Genomic DNA, 22,517 nt, shown 5'->3' on the forward strand with positions numbered 1-22,517 from the left:
CAATAATGTATTTTTTTAAGATTAATACCTAAGGTATTAGGAGATCTAAAATGTTTCTTCTAACTTCTAGATGTACACATTATGAAACAGTTGTCAGTAATTGAGATTACAAAGAAACAAGCTTCTTTTACCACTGCTATTTTTTGATTTTTTTTTTTTAGTTGTAGATGGACACAATGCCTTTATTTTATTTATTTACTTATTTTTTTATGTGGTGCTGAGGATCGAATCCAGTGCCTCACGTTCGAGGCAGGCGCTCTACCACTGAGCCACAACCTCAGGTTCACTGCTGCCATTTTTGTGACCTAAGATGAATTTAAGCTTTAGCTTTTTCTCTTTCTAGGTAGTGGTTATTGAAGCAAAAATGATTTCAGAATTATCAATTTGACACAAATACCTAAAGAGACTGGCAGCATGGCAGAGAAGTGAGGCAGACACAGTTGATTGTGGCACTTATTCAGTGGACTGTCAGTGGCCACCAACAACCACAGGACTATTGCAAGGATGAAATAATTCATGTGGAAGTACTTTGAAAAGTACAGAGCTCTGGATGGGGGCTAAGTGGTAGAGAGTGGTATCATTTTTAACTCTTTTTTTGGGGGGGAATAAATGATCTGAAAAGATAGAAGTTCTGAAGAATAGGGCCACAGTTGTTTCTGTTTTGCTTTGCTTTGTTTTTTTAGATCTGGAGATTGAACACAGGGATGCTTAACCACCAAGCCATATCCCCAACCCCTTCCTAAAATATTTTATTTAGAGACAGGTTCTAAGTTGCTTAGGGCCTTGCTAAATTGCTGAGGCTGACCTCGAATTTGAAATCCTCCTGCCTCTGGCTCCCAAGTCACTGGGATTATAGGCGTGTGCCACAGTACCTCTGCAACGTGGAAGACCTCTCCTGGGTTCATGATGTGTGCACTCGCTTGTTTACCCTCCTCCAAGTCCCCAGCTTAGCTTTCTCATGTTCAGCAGGAAGGGTCATGATGACACAGCAAATTTGTAAGGTCGATACATATTTAAAAAGAACAGCAGAGCTTCTCCAAGGTGAGAATGACTCACAAGAGGGGTCCTCTTATCCTCCTGAGAGGGACTCCTCCTGCACTGTGCCAACATCTCATGAGGGCTGCCCTATCATTCCTGGTCAGCTCATTACAGAGAAAATTGGGATCTCTGATCTAAGTAGGCGGCTACATCACAGTTCACCCAGGGTAGTTCTGGTCTGTGCCTGTTCTCCTGGCATGGATATTTACAGAGCTCCCTTTACACTGCAGGTGTCCTAATTTGGATTAAAAAAAAAAAAAACAATACTCTCACTCAAATTTTAAAAAGTGAATTTTTAAAAAAATAATTTAAATGCCTTTCCATTTTCTCAAATCCACAATAATTATTCAACCTCTTTTGTGTTTCTCAAGTGGCCACAGGTCTTACTACAGGTCCATGGAATCTAGTTTCAGTTAGGGTCTTATCTAGTGCAGTTTTAATAAACACAATAAAAAGTGAAAGAAATAATTGTATAGTATTCACTTCTTCCCCCAAAAAACTGATACAGTTTTCATATACAACTGTAATTTAAATTTCTTCAGTAATGTAGCAACATTTAGATATTCTTTTTCTTTTAAATGATAAGATTTTAAGTAAAAGCTGCCAATTTAAGTTCTTTTAGAAAAATGAAGGGAATCTTTGTTTTTATATCATAGGCTACTTGTTCGTCGATATACTAGTAGTTAATATTTATTCTTGGTCATTATGATGGCCCAGAAAAATAATCAACTATTGTCTTCCAGTGTATTCACCGAGATGTAAAACCTGAAAACATTCTCATAACCAAGCAAGGAATAATCAAGATCTGTGACTTTGGATTTGCACGAATTCTGAGTAAGTAGCGATTTTTTTTAACCTACTTTATCCAATTCAGATGATTATAAACTGATAGAATTTAAATTCTTGTTTGAGATATTGGATGGATGCTAAGTGTTGTATTGTTTTTCCAAAAAGAAAAATCTCACTTTAGCCTTTTAGTCAGTACATTATTTGGCATTTCAACTCTACTCCATTCAGCTAGAAGTTATTGGATGACTTTTTCACGTGCTTTGCCCCACAGGAGTAGAAAAGAATTATAAGTGCATTTCTGCTCTTCATGCTCTTATGATCTAAAGTAAAAAAAAACAACAGAATAATACAAGATGGCTGGCAATAAAGAACTAAAATGAAGGTGCAGACAGTTCCCTGGAGGGAGATGTTAATGTGGGCTAAAGTGGTTGGAAAAAAACTTCTTGTAGCTGGTGAGAGACTGGAAGTGTCAACTGAAAATTAAAGAGAGAGGATGCAGAGACAGTGCTAAGAAAAAAGAAATCATCCCAGGCAGGCAGGAAGTGAAGCGAAAGGGGACAGATAATTAATTTTCCCTGAATCTGGAACTTTGCACGCTTGCACACACACACACACACACACACACACACACACACACACAAAGTGTTAGCAATTTATACCTTGCAGTATGGGTATATGCATAATCAGATACAGGTGACCTGACAATGCATTTGGAAGGGTTGGGCAAAAACTGTTAAAAAGATTTTCTGAGGTTGCTCTGCTTTGTGGTATAAAATATTGGGACCCTAATGATAACTGGATAATTGATCCCTGTGCCATGTGGTTAAAAGGACAAACACTGGGAAATAGAGCTATGATCTCTGCACATAGTATATAGTACATCCAAATCATGAAATATTCGGCAGTCATTGGAAGTGAGGTTTTCAGAGTAAATGAAAAAGAAAATCTAACTGATGTGTACAGTATGATTTCCACTGCACAGAAAATAATGACAGGAATACATATGACCCACAATTCAGGAAATTAAGGGAATAAGTCTTCTGATATTTCCCATAAATGCAGTGTTTGGTTTGTTTGTTTCCCTGGAAATCCATTCTATACTACAAAAATATCCAATTTGGTCACAAAAATATATATGCCATTACAAACATTAAAAACATAAAAGAGCCAGGTACAATGGCACATGCCTGCAATCCCAGTGGCTTGGGAGGCTGCAGGCAAAAGGATCAAGAGTTCAAAGCCAGCCTCAGCAAAAGTGAGGTGTTAAGCAACTCATTGAGACCCTGTCTCTAAATGAAATACAAAAAAATAGGGCTGGGGCTGGGGCTCAGTGGTTGAGTGCCCCTGAGTTCAATCCTTAGTACCAAAAACAAACAAACAAACAAAAACCATAAAAGAAATATTTCATATTAAAGTTACCTTATAAATGGTTCTTTGGGGGATTTTTTTCTCCCTAAATGGGCAGTTTTGCTGAAAATATGTACATATTTTATTTTTTTCATGAACCTGCATTCTTGCCTTTTTCTGAGTCTTCCTGTAGCAAACATCCATCTCTGAATGAAGAATCTTAGAATTGAATTAAATATTAAGGTAATTTGTCTCAGAAATTTTGATTGCATGAACACATCCAAAAGTCTCTGAAAATTGAACACACTGTTGACAATCCCAACAATTATAACTTCTAGTATGTTGTTATAAACAAAGTGGTAGTATAAAACACTGCCAACTTGTTCGCATTGACTAAAATTCCCATAAGATATGAGCTCAGGCACTGGTTACAGCTCAAACTGTTATCAGTATGGGTTTGGATCACTGCTGGGGTCATTGTTGGTCATTTATAATGAGAAAGGTGAAGAAGGGTGTCCATAATATTATGTGCTAAAATACTAATACTTGAATAAATAGACTAAACTACATAAAAATTTAAGCTCTTGCCAGACTTGATGGTGCACGCCTATAATCCCAAGGATTTGGAAGGCTGAAGTAAGAGGATCACAAGTTCAAAGCCAACTTCACAACTTTAGTGCGATTCTATCTCAAAATAAAATGGACTAGGGTTGTAACTCAGTGGTAAAGCATCCCTGGGTTCAATCCCCAAGTACCTAAAAAAATTTTTTTAAGCTTTTACTGGATATATTCACATGCAAAAGAATGAGGTGGGCCCTTTACCTTAAACCATATACAAAAATTAACTCAAAATGAATCACTAACCTGTATATAAAAGCTTAAACTATAAAACTCTTAGAAGAAAACAGGGGAAAGGCTTCATGAACTCAGATTTATCTAACAGGGATTTCTTGGATGTGATACCAAGAGTATAGAAGCAAAAAATTAGATAAGTTGGACTTCATCAAAATCAAACTTTTGTGCTTCAAAGGATGCTATAAACAGTGAAAATGCAACCCATGTAAAGGGAGAAAATATTTGTAAATTTATATCTGACAATTCATATCTAAAATATGAATATGTAGAATTCCTGTAACTCAACAACAAAAAAACTTATTTTAGAATGGGCAAAAGACTTGAATAGATATTTCTTCAAAGAAGATATACAAATGACTAATAAGCACTACCATTAATCAACAGGGAAATGTAACTAAAAATCACAATGAGGTACTATTTTACACTCTTTAGGGTGACTGTTATAAAACAACATACACACATACACACGCAACAGAGTAAGTGTGGGTGAGGATTACCATATGATCCAACAATTCTACTTAGTTATGTAGTCAAAAGTATTAAAAATAGGAATTTGAAGAGATGCTTGCACACAAATGTTCACAGCAGCATTATTTACAGAAGTGAAAAGGTGAAGACCATCCAAATGTCCATCAAAGATGAGTGGATCAACAGAAGGTGACATATAGGAATGTTATTCAGCCCTGAATGAAATTCTGATATAAGCTATCATGTGGATACATGTTGAAAACATTATGCTACATGAAGTAAGCTGGATGCAAAAGGACATGCACTGTCTGAGTCTCCTCATGTGGGGTACCAACAGTAGTCAAATTCATGGAGACAGAAAAAAAGAATAGTGGTTCTCAGGGACTGGGAAGAGGTAAATGGGGAGTTATTGTTTAGGTACAGGTTTCAGATTGTGCTGATGCACGAGTTCTGGATATGGATAGCAGTGATGGTTACACAATGAACTGTAAATGTACTTAATGCCACCAAACTCACTTAAAAATTGTTGAAATGGTGAATTTTATGTACATTTTACCACAAAACAAATATAAACTCCAGATAGATAAATAATAGAATATAGATATACAGAGATAAAATTTTTAACTCAAGAGAAAGAATATTTCAATATTATAGTTAAAATTGATATAAAAAGCTTATGTTAGCTGGGATATATCTCAGTGGTAGAGTGCTTGCCTAGAATGCACAAGACCCTGAGTTCAATCCCCAGCACCACAAAAAAAAAAATATATATATATATATATATATATATATATATATATATATATATATGTAAATAAACCACTGAATTTCTTTTTTTTTTAATTTATTTTTGGTACTAAGGATTGAACTCAGGGGCATTCAACCACTGAGCCACATCCCCAGCCCTATTTTTTTTTTATTTTTTATTTTGAGACAGGGTCTCACTGAGTTGCTTAGCACTTCACTGTTGCTGAGGCTGGCTTTGAATTCGAAATCCTCCTGTCTCAGCTTCCCAAGCCACTGGGATTACAGGCGTTGCCACCATACTTGGCAAACCACTGAAGTTCTGAGAAGAAAAATTAACAAGATATTAGTAGACAATTCACAAGGGGAGGAAAAAGTTAATAAATATGAATAATCTTCCTCTACACTGATGTCAAAGGAATGCATATTAAAATACTACTCTTCACCAATGAAGCTGACAAAGTTTTATAAACATTAACTATGAAGATTGTTGCTAGTGGGAACAGTTTGGAACAAATCATTGGAAGAGCAATGTGTTAATATCAAAACTTTTCACTCTGAACCTTTAATTCCACTTTTAGGAATCTCTCAAAAGTACATCATGATGTTCATCGTAGGACTAGATATTAACAAGAAAAAATTAAAAGGCAACTGATTTTTCAGATACAAGGAAAGGACTAAAGAATGTATCTGACTTAACACCACATATTAAAATTTATTTTGAAGAATTTTAATTGCACAAAAATATGCTTTGGCTTGTGATGTGGAGCCAGGTGAAGAAGAATAATACAAAACTACTAACATGCTCTCCCAATTGCATGTGTGTGTTTGGGTGTGCAAAATCAAGACAAGACTGAAAGAAAGGAAATGTACCAAAATATAATATGGTTTCTCTGGGTGGTAGGGGATTTTATTTGTTTGTTTATTTACATTTCTCAAGTGTTCTACAAAGAATATGAAGTATAAATTATGTTAATATTTCTTAAGATGGTAATTCTTTAAACTAATTTTTAAAAAATAATCCTAAACTGGGCATGGTATCGTATGCCTGTAATCCCAATGACATGGGAGGTTTAGGCAGGAGGGTTGTAAATTCAAGGCCAAGGCTTAGGCAGGAGGATTGCAATGTAGCAAGGCCCTAAGCAACTCAGGGAGACCCAGTGTTAACTTAAGAAATAAAAAGGGTTGGGTATGTGGCTCAGTAGTTAAGCACCCCTGGGTTCAATTCCCAGTACGGAAGGAAGGAAGGAAGGAAGGAAGGAAGGAAGGAAGGAAGGAAGGAAGGAAGGAAGGAAAAGAAATAATCCTAAATACAGAAAAAGCTTGGGTTAGAGATTTTCAATCTGTGATTATTTATAATGGTAAAATATCAGAAAATTTGGGAAAGATGAAGTAAATCATGACATATGCACTTGGTAAACTATCAGGCAGCCATTGAACTCAAGTTCATAAAGTTTATCACAGCATAGTAAATATGTGGAATGGAGTGAAAAGCAGAACACAAAATTATATACATATATGGATATACACACACACATATATATATCAAAACTACTAAAAAATTATGTTATCACAAAAAGAAGGGAAAAAATAAGATGCATCAAAAGATTAATACAAGGTATCTTTGTATGATAAAACTTAATTTATTTTATTTTTCTTCTTTTTGTTTATCATATTTTTCATATTCTTATATGACTTTGATAAGAGAAAGATGTTTCAAAAATGTACAACACCTTGTGGATGTGTAACCGATATGATTCTGCAATCTGTATACGGGGGAAAAATGGGAGTTCATAACCCACTTGAATCAAATGTACGAAATATGATATGTCAAGAGCTATGTAATGTTTTGAACAACTAATAAAAAAAAATGTACAACACCTAACTTAACCTGTGAAAATAAGAATTTTCAGTGGTTGTTATTTTCTTTATTTTCTATTTCCAAATATCCTAAATAGTATTTATTAATTCTTATCATTCAGAAATTTGTATAATTTTATAAAAGAGCAATAGGTGAGTGCTGTTCTTTTTTCTTTTTAAGAGAGAGTGAGAGAGGGGGAGAGAGAGAGAGAGAGAGAATTTTTAATATTTATTTTTTAGTTTTCGGCGGACACAACATCTTTGTTGGTATGTGGTGCTGAGGATCGAACCCGGGCCGCACGCACACCAGGCGAGCGTGCTACCGCTTGAGCCACATCCCCAGCCCGTGAGGGCTGTTCTTCAGCTGTCTTTTGTGGCAGTCTTGGTGGCCTGAGGCCTCTCCTAAGAGAATTGCCCATGACCTCATCTCTGCAAGCTGGTCATCTTGCCAGTTTTTCCCATTATGCATTTGTAGAGTTCATATATGAACTGATATGTGACTCTTGCCAGTTAAAAGCCCATGGTATTATTTTACCAAATTCTCTTCAACCTAAAAGGAGAAAACTGGGGTTCCTGGACCTTTAGGGTCTTGTAGCAATTATGGAATTGGCTTTTACCCACTTGGGAGGCAAGTGCCTTGGCCCTAGGCAGTCCACACCTGGGGCAGTGGGCCAGAACTGGCCAGTGAGATCGCACCTAGCTCTCTCATCTGCCTGTTATATACTATGTGTGTCTCAGTTCAAGGAGTCAAATTGAAGTGTTTGTCACAAATTTGGATAAATATTAGTTTAATCCAGTTGTCCAGTACTGCATTAGTTACTTGTGGCCTCCATAAATAATCATAACCTGTGTGCTTAAAACAGAAATTTATTTCCTCAAAATCCTGGAAGCCCAAAGTTCAAAACCAAGTTGCCAGCAGGGCCCTGCTTTGAAGGCCCCTGCTTCTAAAGACTGCATTCTGGGTCTTGCAGCTACATCACTCTAGTATCTGCCTCTGACTCACCAGGGGCTCTCCCTGTAAGTCTGTGTGTTCTGATATAGCCTCATTGTAACTTGATGACCTCTGTGTAGACCCTATTTCCAAATACAGTCACATTCATGGCTACACATTTGGGACTTCAAATCTCTTTTGAGGGGACACAATTTTTTCAACAAGCAAAATGCTGACGATAATGTGTAAGCAAAAAATTGTTGGTTTAGACTTGAAGTTACACCCTCCTCACCACCCGCCCTAGCCTCTTCAGCTATGATGTGGATACTGATCAGCAAAGCTTCTCTTGAAAGTTGAATTGCCCGCCTCGGCGCACAGTGCAACTGTGACTCAGTGCCTCGATTCATTGACCATTAGCAGGATCAGGGCCTCTGAGCTATAAAACCTACTTGAATGTCCGACCTGCTCTAGGGAGGAGTTCACAGGTTCACATCTTTGGAGAATATGACTCACCTGATCTGCTTGATGCTCTTGCAGTTCCAGGAGACATCTACACTGATTATGTTGCCACTCGGTGGTACAGGGCTCCTGAGCTTCTCGTGGGAGACACCCAATACGATTCTTCCGTCGATGTGTGGGCTGTTGGTTGCGTTTTTGCCGAGCTCCTGACTGGCCAGCCACTCTGGCCTGGAAAATCAGATGTGGACCAGCTTTATCTGATAATCAGAACACTGGGTATGAATTGTACTTTATGACTCACGTGTCCCTAAAGTGTTATAGTATTATTATGTTAGCGTAATGATAAGAGTTTTATTGTTTCTCCAAAGTGCTACTTAGGATGATGGTTATGGGTTCTGAGTTGTGGCCAAAGCGCAGTCCTTTTCTCAGTACATAGATAGAGCCGTAGCTCCTCTCAGTGAGTTTTCAGATACTTTTCCAAGAAAAACCAACTAGCCATGGAATAAACTATACATTTACTTCCATGGTGGGATAAGGTAGGGATAAGCATATAGTCTGCTGAGCTTAATTAAGAGATACTGAATCAAATGCAAAGGTTTTCCCCATTTATGCAAGAGCAGAGGTCAGCAGTTTTTTTTTACTATCAGAGACCAGTGATAAGAATTTGGGGTTTGTAGGCAATACAGTCTCTGTTGCAACTCTTCAACTGTGCTCTGGTAGTGCAAAAGCAGCCATATCCAGCCTGCCCCTGCCTTTTCCATGGTTTTAACATGGCACAAAATACTATTCTTTTTATTTATTTTTAATCCATTTAAAAATTACAAACCATTCTTAGATCTCAAGCACTGGTCCAGATTTGGCCTGAGGGCCTTAATTTGTAGACCCCTGCCCTAGAGCTTAAGAGTTTTTTATTTTCTGTTCGAAGTGACTGCCAGAGTTTAAAACAATATTAACATATCTCATTTATATGTATAGTACTCAAGAATTTACAAATTACTTTCATACATGTTATTTCTTGCTGAAACTTGTTGTGGAAATAAAACCATTTTTTTTAAAGAGAGAGTGATAGAGGGAGAGAGAGAGAGAGAATTTTTTTAATATTTATTTTTTAGTTATCGGCAGACACAACATCGTTGTTTGTATGTGGTGCTGAGGATCGAACCCAGGCCGCACGCATGCCAGACGAGCGCGCTACCACTTGAGCCACATCCCTAGCCCTAACACCATTTTTAATTGTGCCCATTTTGTTTTGTAAATGAGAAAAGTGAGGCTTAGGGAGCCTCCATGATTGGCCTAAAGTCATATATCCAGTATAGAATAGGAATAAGACTGATGGTTTTTTTTTCACAAGTTTTCAGAATGTGTTAGCATGCTCAGGAGTTTTCATAGTTGGAAGAGAATATAACCCCAACATTAGCTGCAGCCTTGTTCCAGAAGCCTGGATACAAAGAAAGATACCTTTGCACCCAAATGAGTATGTATTGTTTACTTTTCCTAGGCTCTCCTGGTAGCATGGCTGCTGTATATTTCCCTGTTTGTTCCAATACATTCTCCTAGAGAATTCAGCCTGAAAATTTGGGGCAGAGTATAACCACAGACCATACCTTAAGTGTATATTGTTTGATTGTTTTACTATATTCATTAGGTTGATATAAGACTGACCTGGTTTGAATCCTGGGTCTGTCATTTACTTTACCATGTGATCTTGGACAAGTAATTAGACCTCTCTGAGCCTCATTTTCCTCATTGATACAGTGAAGATTAAAAATAGCAATACTGCTGTGATTGAATGAGATAGTATATGAAGCCCTTAGCGCCATCACCTCACCTGGTCTTTTGATAGAGGCTATATGGCAGGCCAAACCACATGCAGCAAAGAGCTTTATGTGGGAGAATTGGCCTTAAGTCCACAGATGTGCTTTTGCCGGGGACCAATCCTCCCATATCTAGAGAAAATAAGCCGGCACCATATTTCCTTCATACCTGGACCTTGAAAGCTAATCATTATTTACATACTTTATGTTTTTTTGACCAAAATTTTCAAGAGCTACATGGTTTGTGTTTTATAGGAAAACTAATTCCAAGACATCAGTCCATCTTTAAAAATAACCAGTTTTTCCATGGCATCAGTATACCTGAACCTGAAGACATGGTAAACTGCTCTATTTTGGATATTTTATTTTTTGTGTTGCTACTTTCCATAAAAAGGTAGTTATTTCTTTTTTAATATTTATGCTTTTGGCTTCTATTTTCTATACTAAATATGAACACAGATCAATGTTAAATTTAAGTTGAAATATATTTAGTGTCTTACATAATGCCTTGATCATTTTAGTCAAAGCACTGATGTTAATTTTCCCCAAAATAATTATTTCTTCATAAACAGTATTTAGTCTTCCTTATTTTGAAGATATGCATGCTCATTTTTTTCAGCTTATGAAACAAAGTTCAAATCAATTAAAAAAAACTTTTTGGGGAGTTGGATATTTAGCTCACTTGAAGAATATTCACCTAGCATATGCAAGGAAGACCCTGGATTTAGTCCTGGCCCTAAAAAAAAAAACACACACTTTTTTGTAATTTTTATTTTTCTATGTAAGGTCATTTTACAAAATAATCCTTGTTATACTCATTAAATTCCAAATTATCCATCATCTATGTGCTCTTGCTATGGTCTCTGCCTTTATCTGGGAATGTATCAATAACCATTTGACTCTCTTGCCCTCTGTAGACATCGATTTCCTGTCTGTGTTACCCAAGTTCAGACTATGACCTTTAAAATTCCATATGGTCTAGAATCTGCCTAGGGAAGGAAAGGAATGTCAAGAGAGGCACGCATCCACACTCAAGCTGTGTTGGAATCAGAACAGCATAGGGATGGGAAAACATCTGAGAAAGTCTGAGAAGCCAGATCATGATTTATGGCATGTGTGAGCAACCTGAGGTTCAAATAGTCCCAACTATCTCTAGACACCCTGTTCATTTAAAGTCAATTAGTTGGTGTAATACCTTGATTTGTACTGATTTTTTCATTTTATTTCTTAAAATCTTCAACAAATATAATACAGGGTTATGGGTTGAATTATAAAATTAAAGATTATCAAAGAATATTTATATAACATGCGTTTAAAGAATAAGATACAACAAACTCACGTGAGTCTGCAGCCAAGTTAAAGACATAGAATATTACTATTGTCTTTGGAGCTTCCCCATCTCCTTTCTTTACTACTCTGAACCTTGTGTTTATCTCTTTGTTGATTTCTATAATTTTATACATGTAGTTCAACATATTCTCATGAATGCTCAAAACATCCTTATAAGTAGATCAGGCACAGATACTAGAACACCATGGTAGGATTTCAGAAGCAGATATTTTTTATCTTCAGATTTGAAGCTTTCCCATCTCCTTCTCTCCAAAACAACCAACACCAGTTATAAGACAGTAAGTGCAACTTTCTTGAAATTAAGACAATAACTCCAGTTTAATGACTTTCAGAATTTTACATCAGTATAAAATATGTAAAAACATGATTTTTTAAAAACTATATAAGGAATCATCTAACATGAAGTGTACTTAATGTCACTTGTAATATTTAACATATATGAGAAATATATGTTACTTTGTTATATAACATTGAAATTCTTTATTTTGTTTTCCAGGAAACTCTTGAGGAAAAGTTCTCAGATGCTTATCCTGTGGCTTTGAATTTCATGAAGGTACTTAGAATTAATTATAACTGGGCTAGGGGTATAGCTCAGTGATAACATGTATACCTAGCATACTTATAGCCCTGGGTTTAATCCCCAGCACCAAAAATTTAATTAATTATAACTGTTATTGACTGCAAATTGTAATGACTAAAGCCAATAATTCTGGGAGGGATGGACAAATAATTCCAAAGTGAAATATAGTCATTAAAAATGATAAGGAGGACTGGGATTGTGGCTCAGTGGTAGAGTGCTCGCCTAGCATGGGCGGGACCTGGGTTCAATTCTCAGGACCACATACAAATAAAGGCATTGTGTTGTGTCCATCTACCAAAAAAAAAAAAAAAAAAAAGATATTCTCTCTCTCTCTCTCTCTCTCTCTCTCTCTCTCTCAAAAAAAAAAAAAAATGAGGGCTGGGGATGTGGCTCAAGCGGTAGCGCGCTCGCCTGGCATGCGTGCGGCCCGGGTTCGATCCTCAGCACCACGTACCAACAAAGATGTTGTGTCTGCCGAAAACTAAAAAATGAATATTAAAAAAAGATTCTCTCTCTCTAAAAAAAAAATGATAAGGAATATCATTATCATGGGGTAGCTCAGTTATAATGCCCTTACCTAGCAAGTGTGAAGTCCTGGATTCTATCCCTAGCACCACCACCAAAAAAAAAAAAGATAAGGAACTATAAAATAATTTTAGCTAAAGGGACATCAGTGGCTTAAGCAGTAACAGTTCTAACATATCCACCAAAATTAGTAGCTAAGACCAGGCAAAAGAGAACCATACAGACCTATATAGAGGAAACCTACCCCATAGAACAGACCTATCCCATACAGTAGACCCAAGAGAGATTGTTAAACAAAGAACAAATTTTGATCCAAAGCTGAAGAAACTTACCAATGACCTGTCTGCCATTTGTATTTTGCCAACGGAGGCCACACTAGCAGGTGCTAGTGACCCATCCATCATGGATTCTGAAAGTACTCTGAGAGATGGACATGAAGATCCAGAAGTGATATCTGTCCTTAACAATCAGTTAAGTTCTGTCTGTAGCAGCACTTTCTAAATGTGGCTGCTCGGCAGAATGACCTGGGACCTTTATAAAAATACAGTTTATATATCTAGCCTTAAGTTCACCAGGAGAATTTCCATGAGTAGGACCTTGAAATTTGTTCTCTTTAAACATTCTCTTAGATGGCATGATATACAACTCAGTTTGCAATTCATCTGGTCTAGCCAGTGGGCCTTTTAGATGACCCAGAGTCAACTTTATAGATTAGTGTTTGTGCTAGGTGCTTTGTCTGCTGTGGTGCTATCCAGGGTGCTGGACTTCTTCAGTCTGAGTCCTCCTGAAGCTCAGAGCCTGACGCCTCTAAGCTGACACTGCTCTTACCAGTGCTGCACCTGACTTCAGCTGCCAGCTGACCTGCCTCCACCCCACACTCTGCAGGTCCTGTCTTAGAAGCCCAATTCCCTGCCCTTGTTCTGGTGAGTGTTCTGACCCACCAGCAATTTAGCAAAACCTCCAAGCAGTCAGACACTGCATGCCCAACCCATTCTCAGGTGTAGGCCAGAGTCTGCCTGTGATTGTTCCTCAAGTTAACCTGAAAACTCCACAGAGCACAACTCTAGGGGACATAAACGTTAAGTTATAGGACAAGCTCCTGATCTTCATCTCCAAAAGAGGAAGCACCCTGATGGCTTGCCTACGAATCTAGATGAAGCTGGGTTTGTTACTCAATTCTTTGATTTAGACCCATTAAGTATTGATTAGGGATTCAAGAATTCTCTATGTGGTCAAGACTTGTGCTATTCTATGACTACACCCTATCTCCTAGACTCCTGCCCATGTTAGATAAAATAAAATTATCTTGAATTAATGATAATTAAGACATCTTTGACAACAAGTAACTACTATTTGCAATAACAGGTAGTTTTCCCATGATACCAGATTATAACCTATGCAGGAAGGTGCTCAAGTTGGTGAAGTGTTGGCCAATGACAGTGCCAAGGATAGTGGTGACATGTATCAGCCAATCTGTGGCAGGTCTTTTTTGTTCTCTTCATTGAGTTTAAAATGAGTCCATGGCCATAATCTTTATTATTGATTACTCATTTGTCTCCATAGTCCTGACCATCCTACCACTGTTTCCTTTTGTATGATCATCAGGAACACTGTAAATGACCAGAGATTTTGTTAGAGAACTTTCTGCCAAATTTGAAAATCATTCTGTTGTTGTTGTTTGTTTGTTTGTTTGTTTGTTTTGTTTTGTTTTGTTTTTGTTTTTTAAGAAAAGGATCCTGACTTGGACTTACAGTTCCAATTTCTCATATCCCATCTTTAGGACCTCTTCCATATTGGAAGCACAACTATCAGGGTGTACCTCTGAAAACTCACCATCTTCTTGATGTACATAAAATTATTAATCCAGGCAGGCAAGGACTCAGAAGCCCTAGCTCCCACCCAATCAAAATCAGTGCTTCCAAAATTAATCAGCAGGACATTGTTCCAGTCCAAGCTTCTTCTTAGAATCAGAAAATGCACTTTGAAATAAACACTCAAAGGTCTTTATTGATGAATAAAACTAGATTTCAGTAGATCAAAAGCCCCTACAAGAATGTGAATGAGTGCTGGGGATATAGATCAGTTGGTAGAGCATGCACAAGGCCCTTGGTTCAATCCTCAGCACGGAAGGAAGGAAGGAAGGAAGGAAGGAAGGAAGGAAGGAAGGAAGGAAGGAAGGAGGGAAGGAAGGAAAGAATGTGAATAAAGTAAAGATATATTTGAAAGGAAAACTGGTAGGACTTAATTATGACTTATACATGGGGAGTAAGAAGAGAATGGCAAGGATGAGGTGCCTGACTCTGTTTCCCAGCTGTTGGCAGATCTACGCTCTATTTGAAGTCTCTTGGCAAGGATCCTTCCTGGCCTCTTGCAGCTTCTGGGAGACTTGGGCATTCCTTGGCTTGTGATGTTATAACTGCAATCTCCACCTCTGTTATTGAACAGAGGTGCATTCTTTATGTGTCTGTCTCTACGCTGTCTTTAATTTTCTTATAAGGATACCAATAATAACTGAATTGGGGGGTCTACTTACTAATTATGACCTCATCTGAACTAATTACGTCTGCAAAGACCTTATTTCCAAGCAAGGTCACATTCTGAGGTACAGCAAGTTAGGAATTCAACATGTATTTTGTGGGGGACACAATTCAACCGGTAACAGTGTTCTCAAGACTAAGAAGTATTATTAAGTAGACAGTTACATATGTGGCTCTGGAATTCAGAGGACAGGTCTGGAATAGAATTATAGATGTGGAAAACTCTGATAAACCTTGATAACTGAAATCATGGGCATTAATGAGATCAGTAGAAACTTAGAATAGGTGAGAAAGTGGGGAAGCTAGGAAAGGAAAAGCAAAGACCAAGAAGAGAGTTTTAAGAAGGACCTGAGCTGGGCACCATGGCACATGCCTGTAATCCCAGCAACTCTGCAGACTGAGGCAGGAGGATTCCAAGTTAAAGGCCAGCCTCAGCAATTTAGTGAGACCAATAAAAAGGGCTAGGGATGTAGCTCAGTGGTTAAGCACCGTGGGTTCAATCCCCAGTACCAAGAGGGCAGGGGAAAGGAGGAGGACCTGGTCAGTAGTATTTAATACTATTGAGATCAGAACTGAAAATAACTATTGGATTTATGATATAGAAATAGAGGTTATGGGTGTTAACAAAAGCCACTTGTGTAGAATGATGGAATCAGAAGTTGGGAAGTGATGAAGAAATAGAGACTATCACAGTTTGTATTCAAAATAGTCTTTCTGTCTGGTTATAGCCCTGACAGTAATAGGATTTGAGAAGACTGCCTCCCCATAGCAGCTAGAACTAATATATGCATGGATCAAGACTTAGGGGTGACCTGCCTGGAGCAAGTCATAGTCACAGAGGGACAGGTGAGTCTGGTTATGCTGAGCAAGGTCATTTCTTGAAGAGCTGGACTAATCAGATACTGCTCTAAGGGGCAGGGGACAGTGCTTAGAGACCTGTAACTTTCACAGGGGTCTCAGAGATCTGAAATCAACTTGGGTTAGGAAGGAGCAGATGTGACAGGGCAGCCCATGGCTGGGGCAGCATCAGGCATGCAGTTTTCTGGATATCTGACTGCCTCAGAACAATATTTGTTATGTCAGTGACCCTCATTTCTCTCTTATGGGCATAGACAAGAAATTTCAGGTCATCAGTTCCTGGGTGTTGTAAACCTGCTCCAATTCTTTATGGATTGGAATCTGCCTTTATTAGATGGGGGAAAGCTTCATTCTCTGACCAGAGAATATCAGGGCTTCTCAGGGAAAACCTCTTTGTGTCAGGATTGCCAGTGGTTCCTCTGTTGTCACAGTGCTCCCTGATCCCAGAGACAGTCCTAGAGACTCTTGATAGCCATGAATATGAAGTGTCACAATACCTAGTTCCTAGGCCTTTACTTCTCTGGTATGAAAATACATTTAATTTCTCCATGTTTTGGGTTCTTTCCCATTACTGAGGTTCACACTTCCTCAGCCATCTTATACCGGTGGTTCTCAGACTCCAGCATATGGCATCAGAATAACCCTAGAGGGCTAGTTAAGTGCAGGTTACTAGGCCCCAGCTCTAGCACTTTTGCTACAGCAGGTAGGACCCTAGAATTTACTATGCTAACCAGCTCCTGGGGCCATGCTGATGTCGCTAGTTCAACACTCGAAAGACTCCTACGGTTTGCTTTCACCAGTGATGAAAAGATGTCTTAGTGGGAACATGTCATCTACACATGGCCTTTCCCAGAGACATTGAGTATCCATACTTCTATCCTGAAGCAGCAAAAAAAAAACAGCAGCTCCATTTTTTTGTTTGTTTGTTTGTTTTTGTGTTTGGTACCAGGGATTGAAGTACCACTTTACCACTGAGCTACATCCCCTGCTCTCTTTATTTTTTTATTTCAAGAAAGGGTCTCAGTGAGTTTTCCAGGCTGGCCTTGAATTTGCAATCCTGCAGCCTCAGCCTCACAAGTAACTAGAATTACAGTTTTGTGCCCTGTACCAGGCCAAAGAGCAGCTCCATTCACCAGTTCAAATATAATAAACACACTTGGTTTTCTAAACTAATGTTTACTCCATCAAGTTATTGTTCAGGGCTTGGGGCACAGTAATAAAATAAGCCCCTCAAATACCTGCTTTGCTTTTCTATTCTTCCAAAGGGGTGTTTGAAGATGAATCCAGATGACAGGTTAACCTGTGCCCAACTCCTAGAGAGCTCCTACTTTGATTCCTTTCAAGAGGATCAAATGAAAAGAAAAGCACGTAATGAGGGAAGAAACAGAAGGCGTCAGCAGGTACCTCCATTCAAAAGTTAATGTGCTCTAAAAATTATTCCATTTTTCTACCTTTCAAAGTGAGACAAGGTAGACGCCAACACCTTTTCCTGTTCTGGTTAAGTTGCATTTGTTTATCTTAATAAATATTGATGATTGACGTAATAAAATCTAAAACTATGAAAATATTCAGATTGCTGTGAAATCTTATTCCAACTACACTTATTTTCTCTTTGAGACGGGCTCTCACTATGTTGCCTAGGCTCGTCTCCAACTCCTAGGCTCAAGCAATCCTCCTGCCTCAGCCTTCCAAGTAACTGAGACTATGGGTGCACACCACTGTGCCAGCTTGCACTCAAATAATCACATAACTCATTTACTACATTGGCAACCTGCCAGATCGTGTACGTAAAATATAACTTTGTACAGTGAAACCCTGATGACAACAGAACTGAGTTTTACTTCCATTACAAAGAATCCAGTTCCCTTTCCGTTGCCTCCAGATGCACAATAAAAGAAATTTTACTCTTCCATTTTTCACCCATGAAGACAGCTAGGTCTGCCTTTTTTAGGCTTTACCTCAAAATCAAGGACAAGCTTTGCCAGAAACAAAGGGATGAAACCAGACATCTGGGAATTAAATCCTATCTTAAAATGGGCTAATATTGCAAAACAAAATGGTGACTCTTATAACTAACCTTAATTTTGCAGCTTATTAGGTCCTTCACTTGGTCTCAGAATAACTTTGAAGTTAAAGCAGAAACTTCATGAAAGTAGGTTTCTTTTGGTTAGAGGTTTTCTTTTTTTTTTTATTTTATAAACCCAGCACCTAAAACAATATTTGACATATGGAAGGTATTTAATAAATACTAATATATGTATATATGTATATATATGCATAAATATATTAGTATTTATACATATATACATATATACTAGTATTTATGCATATATATATACATACATATACACACACACACACATATATATAGTTTACTAATAAACTGAGATGATAATTTTCAGTTTATCAGAGGCTGACCATTATCACATTTTGTGCTTACTTAATCTTCCATCTTCTATCTTTGATCTAGTTTTTGGTCATTTATCCTCTCATTAGCATGCCTTCCATAAAGGAAAAGATAGTCTCCCCCCTTCAACCCCCATCTCTTAGTAGTTAAAACAGAAGTTTGTTGGGAGGGAAAAAAAAGATCAAACTAATTAATAAAATGAAATGTTAAATTATTTCTGTGTATGCAAAATATCTGGGTATCCAACTTTATATTTTGTCCATTTACCCTTCACTATTAATCTTGCACAAATCAAGCCCAGTGCCTATTACACTTATATAACAACAAAAAAATAAGTTTGTTTAAATAAGTTTTAGGCAGCAATCTAAAATACAGTGTGAATTGTGTAAAAAAAGATCATTGCTCCCTTAAAAATATCTCACCTATTCTGCACCATTGGCCTGGGAGGAACAACAGTGTCACAGCCCACCCTGCCTCTTGCCCCCATCCTTATTTGTTTTTCTACCTGAGGAACTGTCATCACACTGGCCTTGAGGGGGCTGGGGGCTTGAGGTGCTGCTTTCCCTTTAAGGCTCTGGTGCACAGCCAGGCCACCTTCTCCTTCACAGTCTTGAGTCCAACTAATGCCAAGCAGAAACTTTACAGAAGGGTTCCAAAGACTCGGGGACAACAGAAGGAAAAGGAACACAAAGGCAGCGTGCACTAGATAATCTCATTTAAAAGATTACAGTGTGTTCTGTACCCTTAGTAAACGGCATCTTATCCACCCACACACCATGGGCCCCATTCAGCACCCACCATGAGACCACACTCAATAGCTCCCTCTGCTTAGGAAGGCCCAGAGAGCAAGGCCAGGGGGTGGAAGAGGATGCCGTTCAGGTTCTGGTTTTCTTTCTGAGGACATTCCTAGAAATTACTTTTATCAGAAAAGAAACTAAAAATTACAGAAAGATTTTTTTTTTATTCAGTGTGATTACATCTTATAAGTTCAAATTTCTATCTAGATTCTGGTTTCTACGTCTCTGAGTGAATGACCAACATCTTCCTTACGAGTAAATAGTGTCTAAGAGGTAGTAGTAAAGAGGTTTGAAGCCCGTGCTGTTTGACCAATATCCTAGCTTTTAAAAATGTGAAATGAGGGAAATGTCAACCCCTGGAATTATTGTTTTATAGCTGGTAGAGAGCTGTTTTTTAAATATTGGCTGAATATTTAGAAATAAGTGTATCGGAATAAAATAACAGTACATCCATGAAAATCCTGGAATAACTAATAGAACCTAACTTTCAAGTATCAGAGGATTGCCATTTTTGGAAAGATAACTAAGCATGATTTTAAAATTGATGCTTTTGACATTTTTGTACCATACATATCCTTTTTGTTTTTACCACCTTTAACTCAAACTGTATCTGTAGGAATTGTATTCAATTTACCTTCTTATTTTTGTCTTGTTCTGCTATTAGAATCAACTGTTGCCTCTCATACCAGGAAGCCACATCTCCCCCACACCTGATGGAAGAAAACAAGTCCTCCAGTTAAAATTTGATCATCTTCCAAACATTTAGGAAAATGTTCTTTCAAGTGCAAAGTAATTTAATATGTACATATTTTTGTACAAGCGAGATAGGAATTCTCAGTGTTTCAAATGCAAATGAGCCATATGAAAATTAAGATGCCTTCTAGAATTGTTTTGCTCTGATCATTGCTGATTCCTTTCCCTGTGCTTTTTACATGCCAACTTTATCTTTTAGAACATTTTCTTTAAATGTTATAAGGCCTGAAACTGCACATATGGAGGAAACATTTTCAATTTCATCAGAGCTGTCCTTCTTAGACAATTTATATTGAGAATTTATGGACTTATACTTCAATTTATGAAAAAGATTTTCATTTATCATCCTGCTTCAACTGAACCCATAATATCTTAAAGCTTAACATATAATATCTTATCAAATCTCCCACCTATATGTTGTTTAAGGAATGACATTTTGTTCCTGCATTTTAATTCACTCTCATTGTAACTATATCTGTTGAGCAAAACTGGTATTTCATGTTTATATTGGTGTAGGTTGGGAAATTTGAAAGGTTATCTAGGTTTATTCCTTGATTCCAGAGCAGACTCTATATTTCCTCTGCCTCATGAGACATTGACAATTCTATTTTTAAAGCTAGCTAGAGAAAATTCCACACACATTCCATACATAGCAAATTATGGACAAACAACAAGGAATCACTATCCTCTTGATAATAATGATCTTGAATTACTGCCTGCTGATTCTGATGGTACCTCATGATGCCCTATTCTTTTTTTCTGACTTAATCATCTCCACACCTAAACCAGTCCTCCTTAATGTATTATCTGAACAGTTCATTGCCAGTATTTTGTTCCAAATATTGGCATCCATAGCTTCTGCAAACTTGTACTGCCCCCAAACTGTTAAGGGCATCATAAACAGGTCCAGTTTGTAAATGCATACAAGAGCAAGAAGGTTGTCTTTTAGTTAATTTCATTTTGTTTCTCTTATCAAAAAAAGAAAAAGAAAATGAGGTAAACACCTCAATAGGTAAGACAGAATTGTGCTGGAGTATTTTCCCAAGTGAACTTGACATACATTCCCCCAATACAACACACACACACACACACACACACACACATATTTATAAGTTTTGAACTATCATAGTAGATGCCTTTATCTTGGAAATCTAAAATGAAGCAGAATGATTGAAAAAACTTTTAGTTTGCTAATATGGAACTCATGTAAAATAATAGTACAGGGTTGTCTATCACTGTCTGGCAGAAGGCACAAAACAGTGATGTTCCATCAATAAAAATTAAGAGTATTGGATTAACTCTTCCCTGGTCCTAGGCTGGAATTCTTGCCTAAATGTCGACAAATTTTACACATATACTACATTGCAAAAATTCTTTGTGTCTGGCTCCAAGAATTAAGCATATAGAACATCCTATGTTCTTCTCTGAAGATCCATTGCACTTATAAACATGGCTGTGTAAACTTACAGAAAATCTCATTCAGTTATTTAGGAGCATCCACTTTCCTAAGGAATTACAGCATCTAAATAAATCATTTCTTGCCCAGTAGAAGGACTTTGACAGGGTCTTATTACTTCATCTTGTTGTCAAGAGTGTACCTCTTCAGATTTGTGTTTCTTGCATTTTAAAATAGGATGATATCACAGGTTCAGGGAAAATCGGGAAGAAAAGATAAAAGGCAACTTTACTGACAGATTTCTTTTTAGCCATCATAGTTTTTTTTTTTTTAATTTAAGCCTTTTTATTACCAAACTCCTCATCTGCTCCAGCTCTCCCAAACATATATACATATTACGCATGCATGTCTACCTATAATGTAATACAGAGAGAGAGAGAGAGAATGAGCAGGGGATATGTGGCTCCATTATCTATTTTGCTTTCAATTGTATGTTTAATGATGAAGTTTTGGCAGGGATTGGTGGGATAACTGTCTTCTCTTATTTTTGCTTTCATGTAAGAATTAATTCAGGAGTCCTATATTCCCATGCCTGAAGAATGTAATATATTTTGTTGTGGTGGGGTTATTTCCTGTTTAAAAAAATAATTAATTCAAACTATCATATCTCTCTCTCTTTTTTCCTTCAAATCTATCACTGGGTATCCCTGCGGAAGGGAGAGAAGAAAGCATCTAACCTTAGAAAATGTTCTGATACAGTCATATTGTTATATTACTGTGAAGAAAAATAATCTTCTGGTTACATTTGCCAGTGTGGTTGTCCCTAGGTGACCCAGGCTACATAGCATTGCTGCCCAAGCCTGTATCACTCTGGGGCACAATCCTCAAGCTCTTTTCTGTTTCAAGTACAAATCTCTCACCTCCAAACTATACAAAATTTCCTTGCACTTCTCAGCCCAATGCACTTCAGGATCTGTGCCCAAATTCAGTGATGACTCTTGTAAAACTC

General features: G+C 37.5%; 1 protein-coding gene across 1 annotated transcript in view; it reads left to right on the forward strand.

The window, feature by feature from the left end:
* The window catches only part of CDKL4 (cyclin dependent kinase like 4), a gene marked incomplete at its 3' end in the record, with an annotated part of 43,573 nt that extends 23,448 nt beyond the window's left edge, over positions 1-20,125 (forward strand). Inside the window, exons 5-10 of the mRNA XM_081265333.1 lie at positions 1,782-1,872; positions 8,570-8,767; positions 10,561-10,643; positions 12,152-12,208; positions 17,421-17,555; positions 20,024-20,125. Of these exons, the coding sequence (XP_081121459.1) occupies positions 1,782-1,872; positions 8,570-8,767; positions 10,561-10,643; positions 12,152-12,208; positions 17,421-17,555; positions 20,024-20,125 (666 nt within the window). The remainder of the gene's footprint in view (positions 1-1,781; positions 1,873-8,569; positions 8,768-10,560; positions 10,644-12,151; positions 12,209-17,420; positions 17,556-20,023) is intronic.
* Between the last annotated feature and the right edge of the window lie 2,392 nt (positions 20,126-22,517).

The sequence above is a fragment of the Spermophilus citellus genome (genome assembly GCF_964194105.1).
Source record: "Spermophilus citellus genome assembly, chromosome: 13".
NCBI lineage: Eukaryota > Metazoa > Chordata > Mammalia > Rodentia > Sciuridae > Spermophilus > Spermophilus citellus.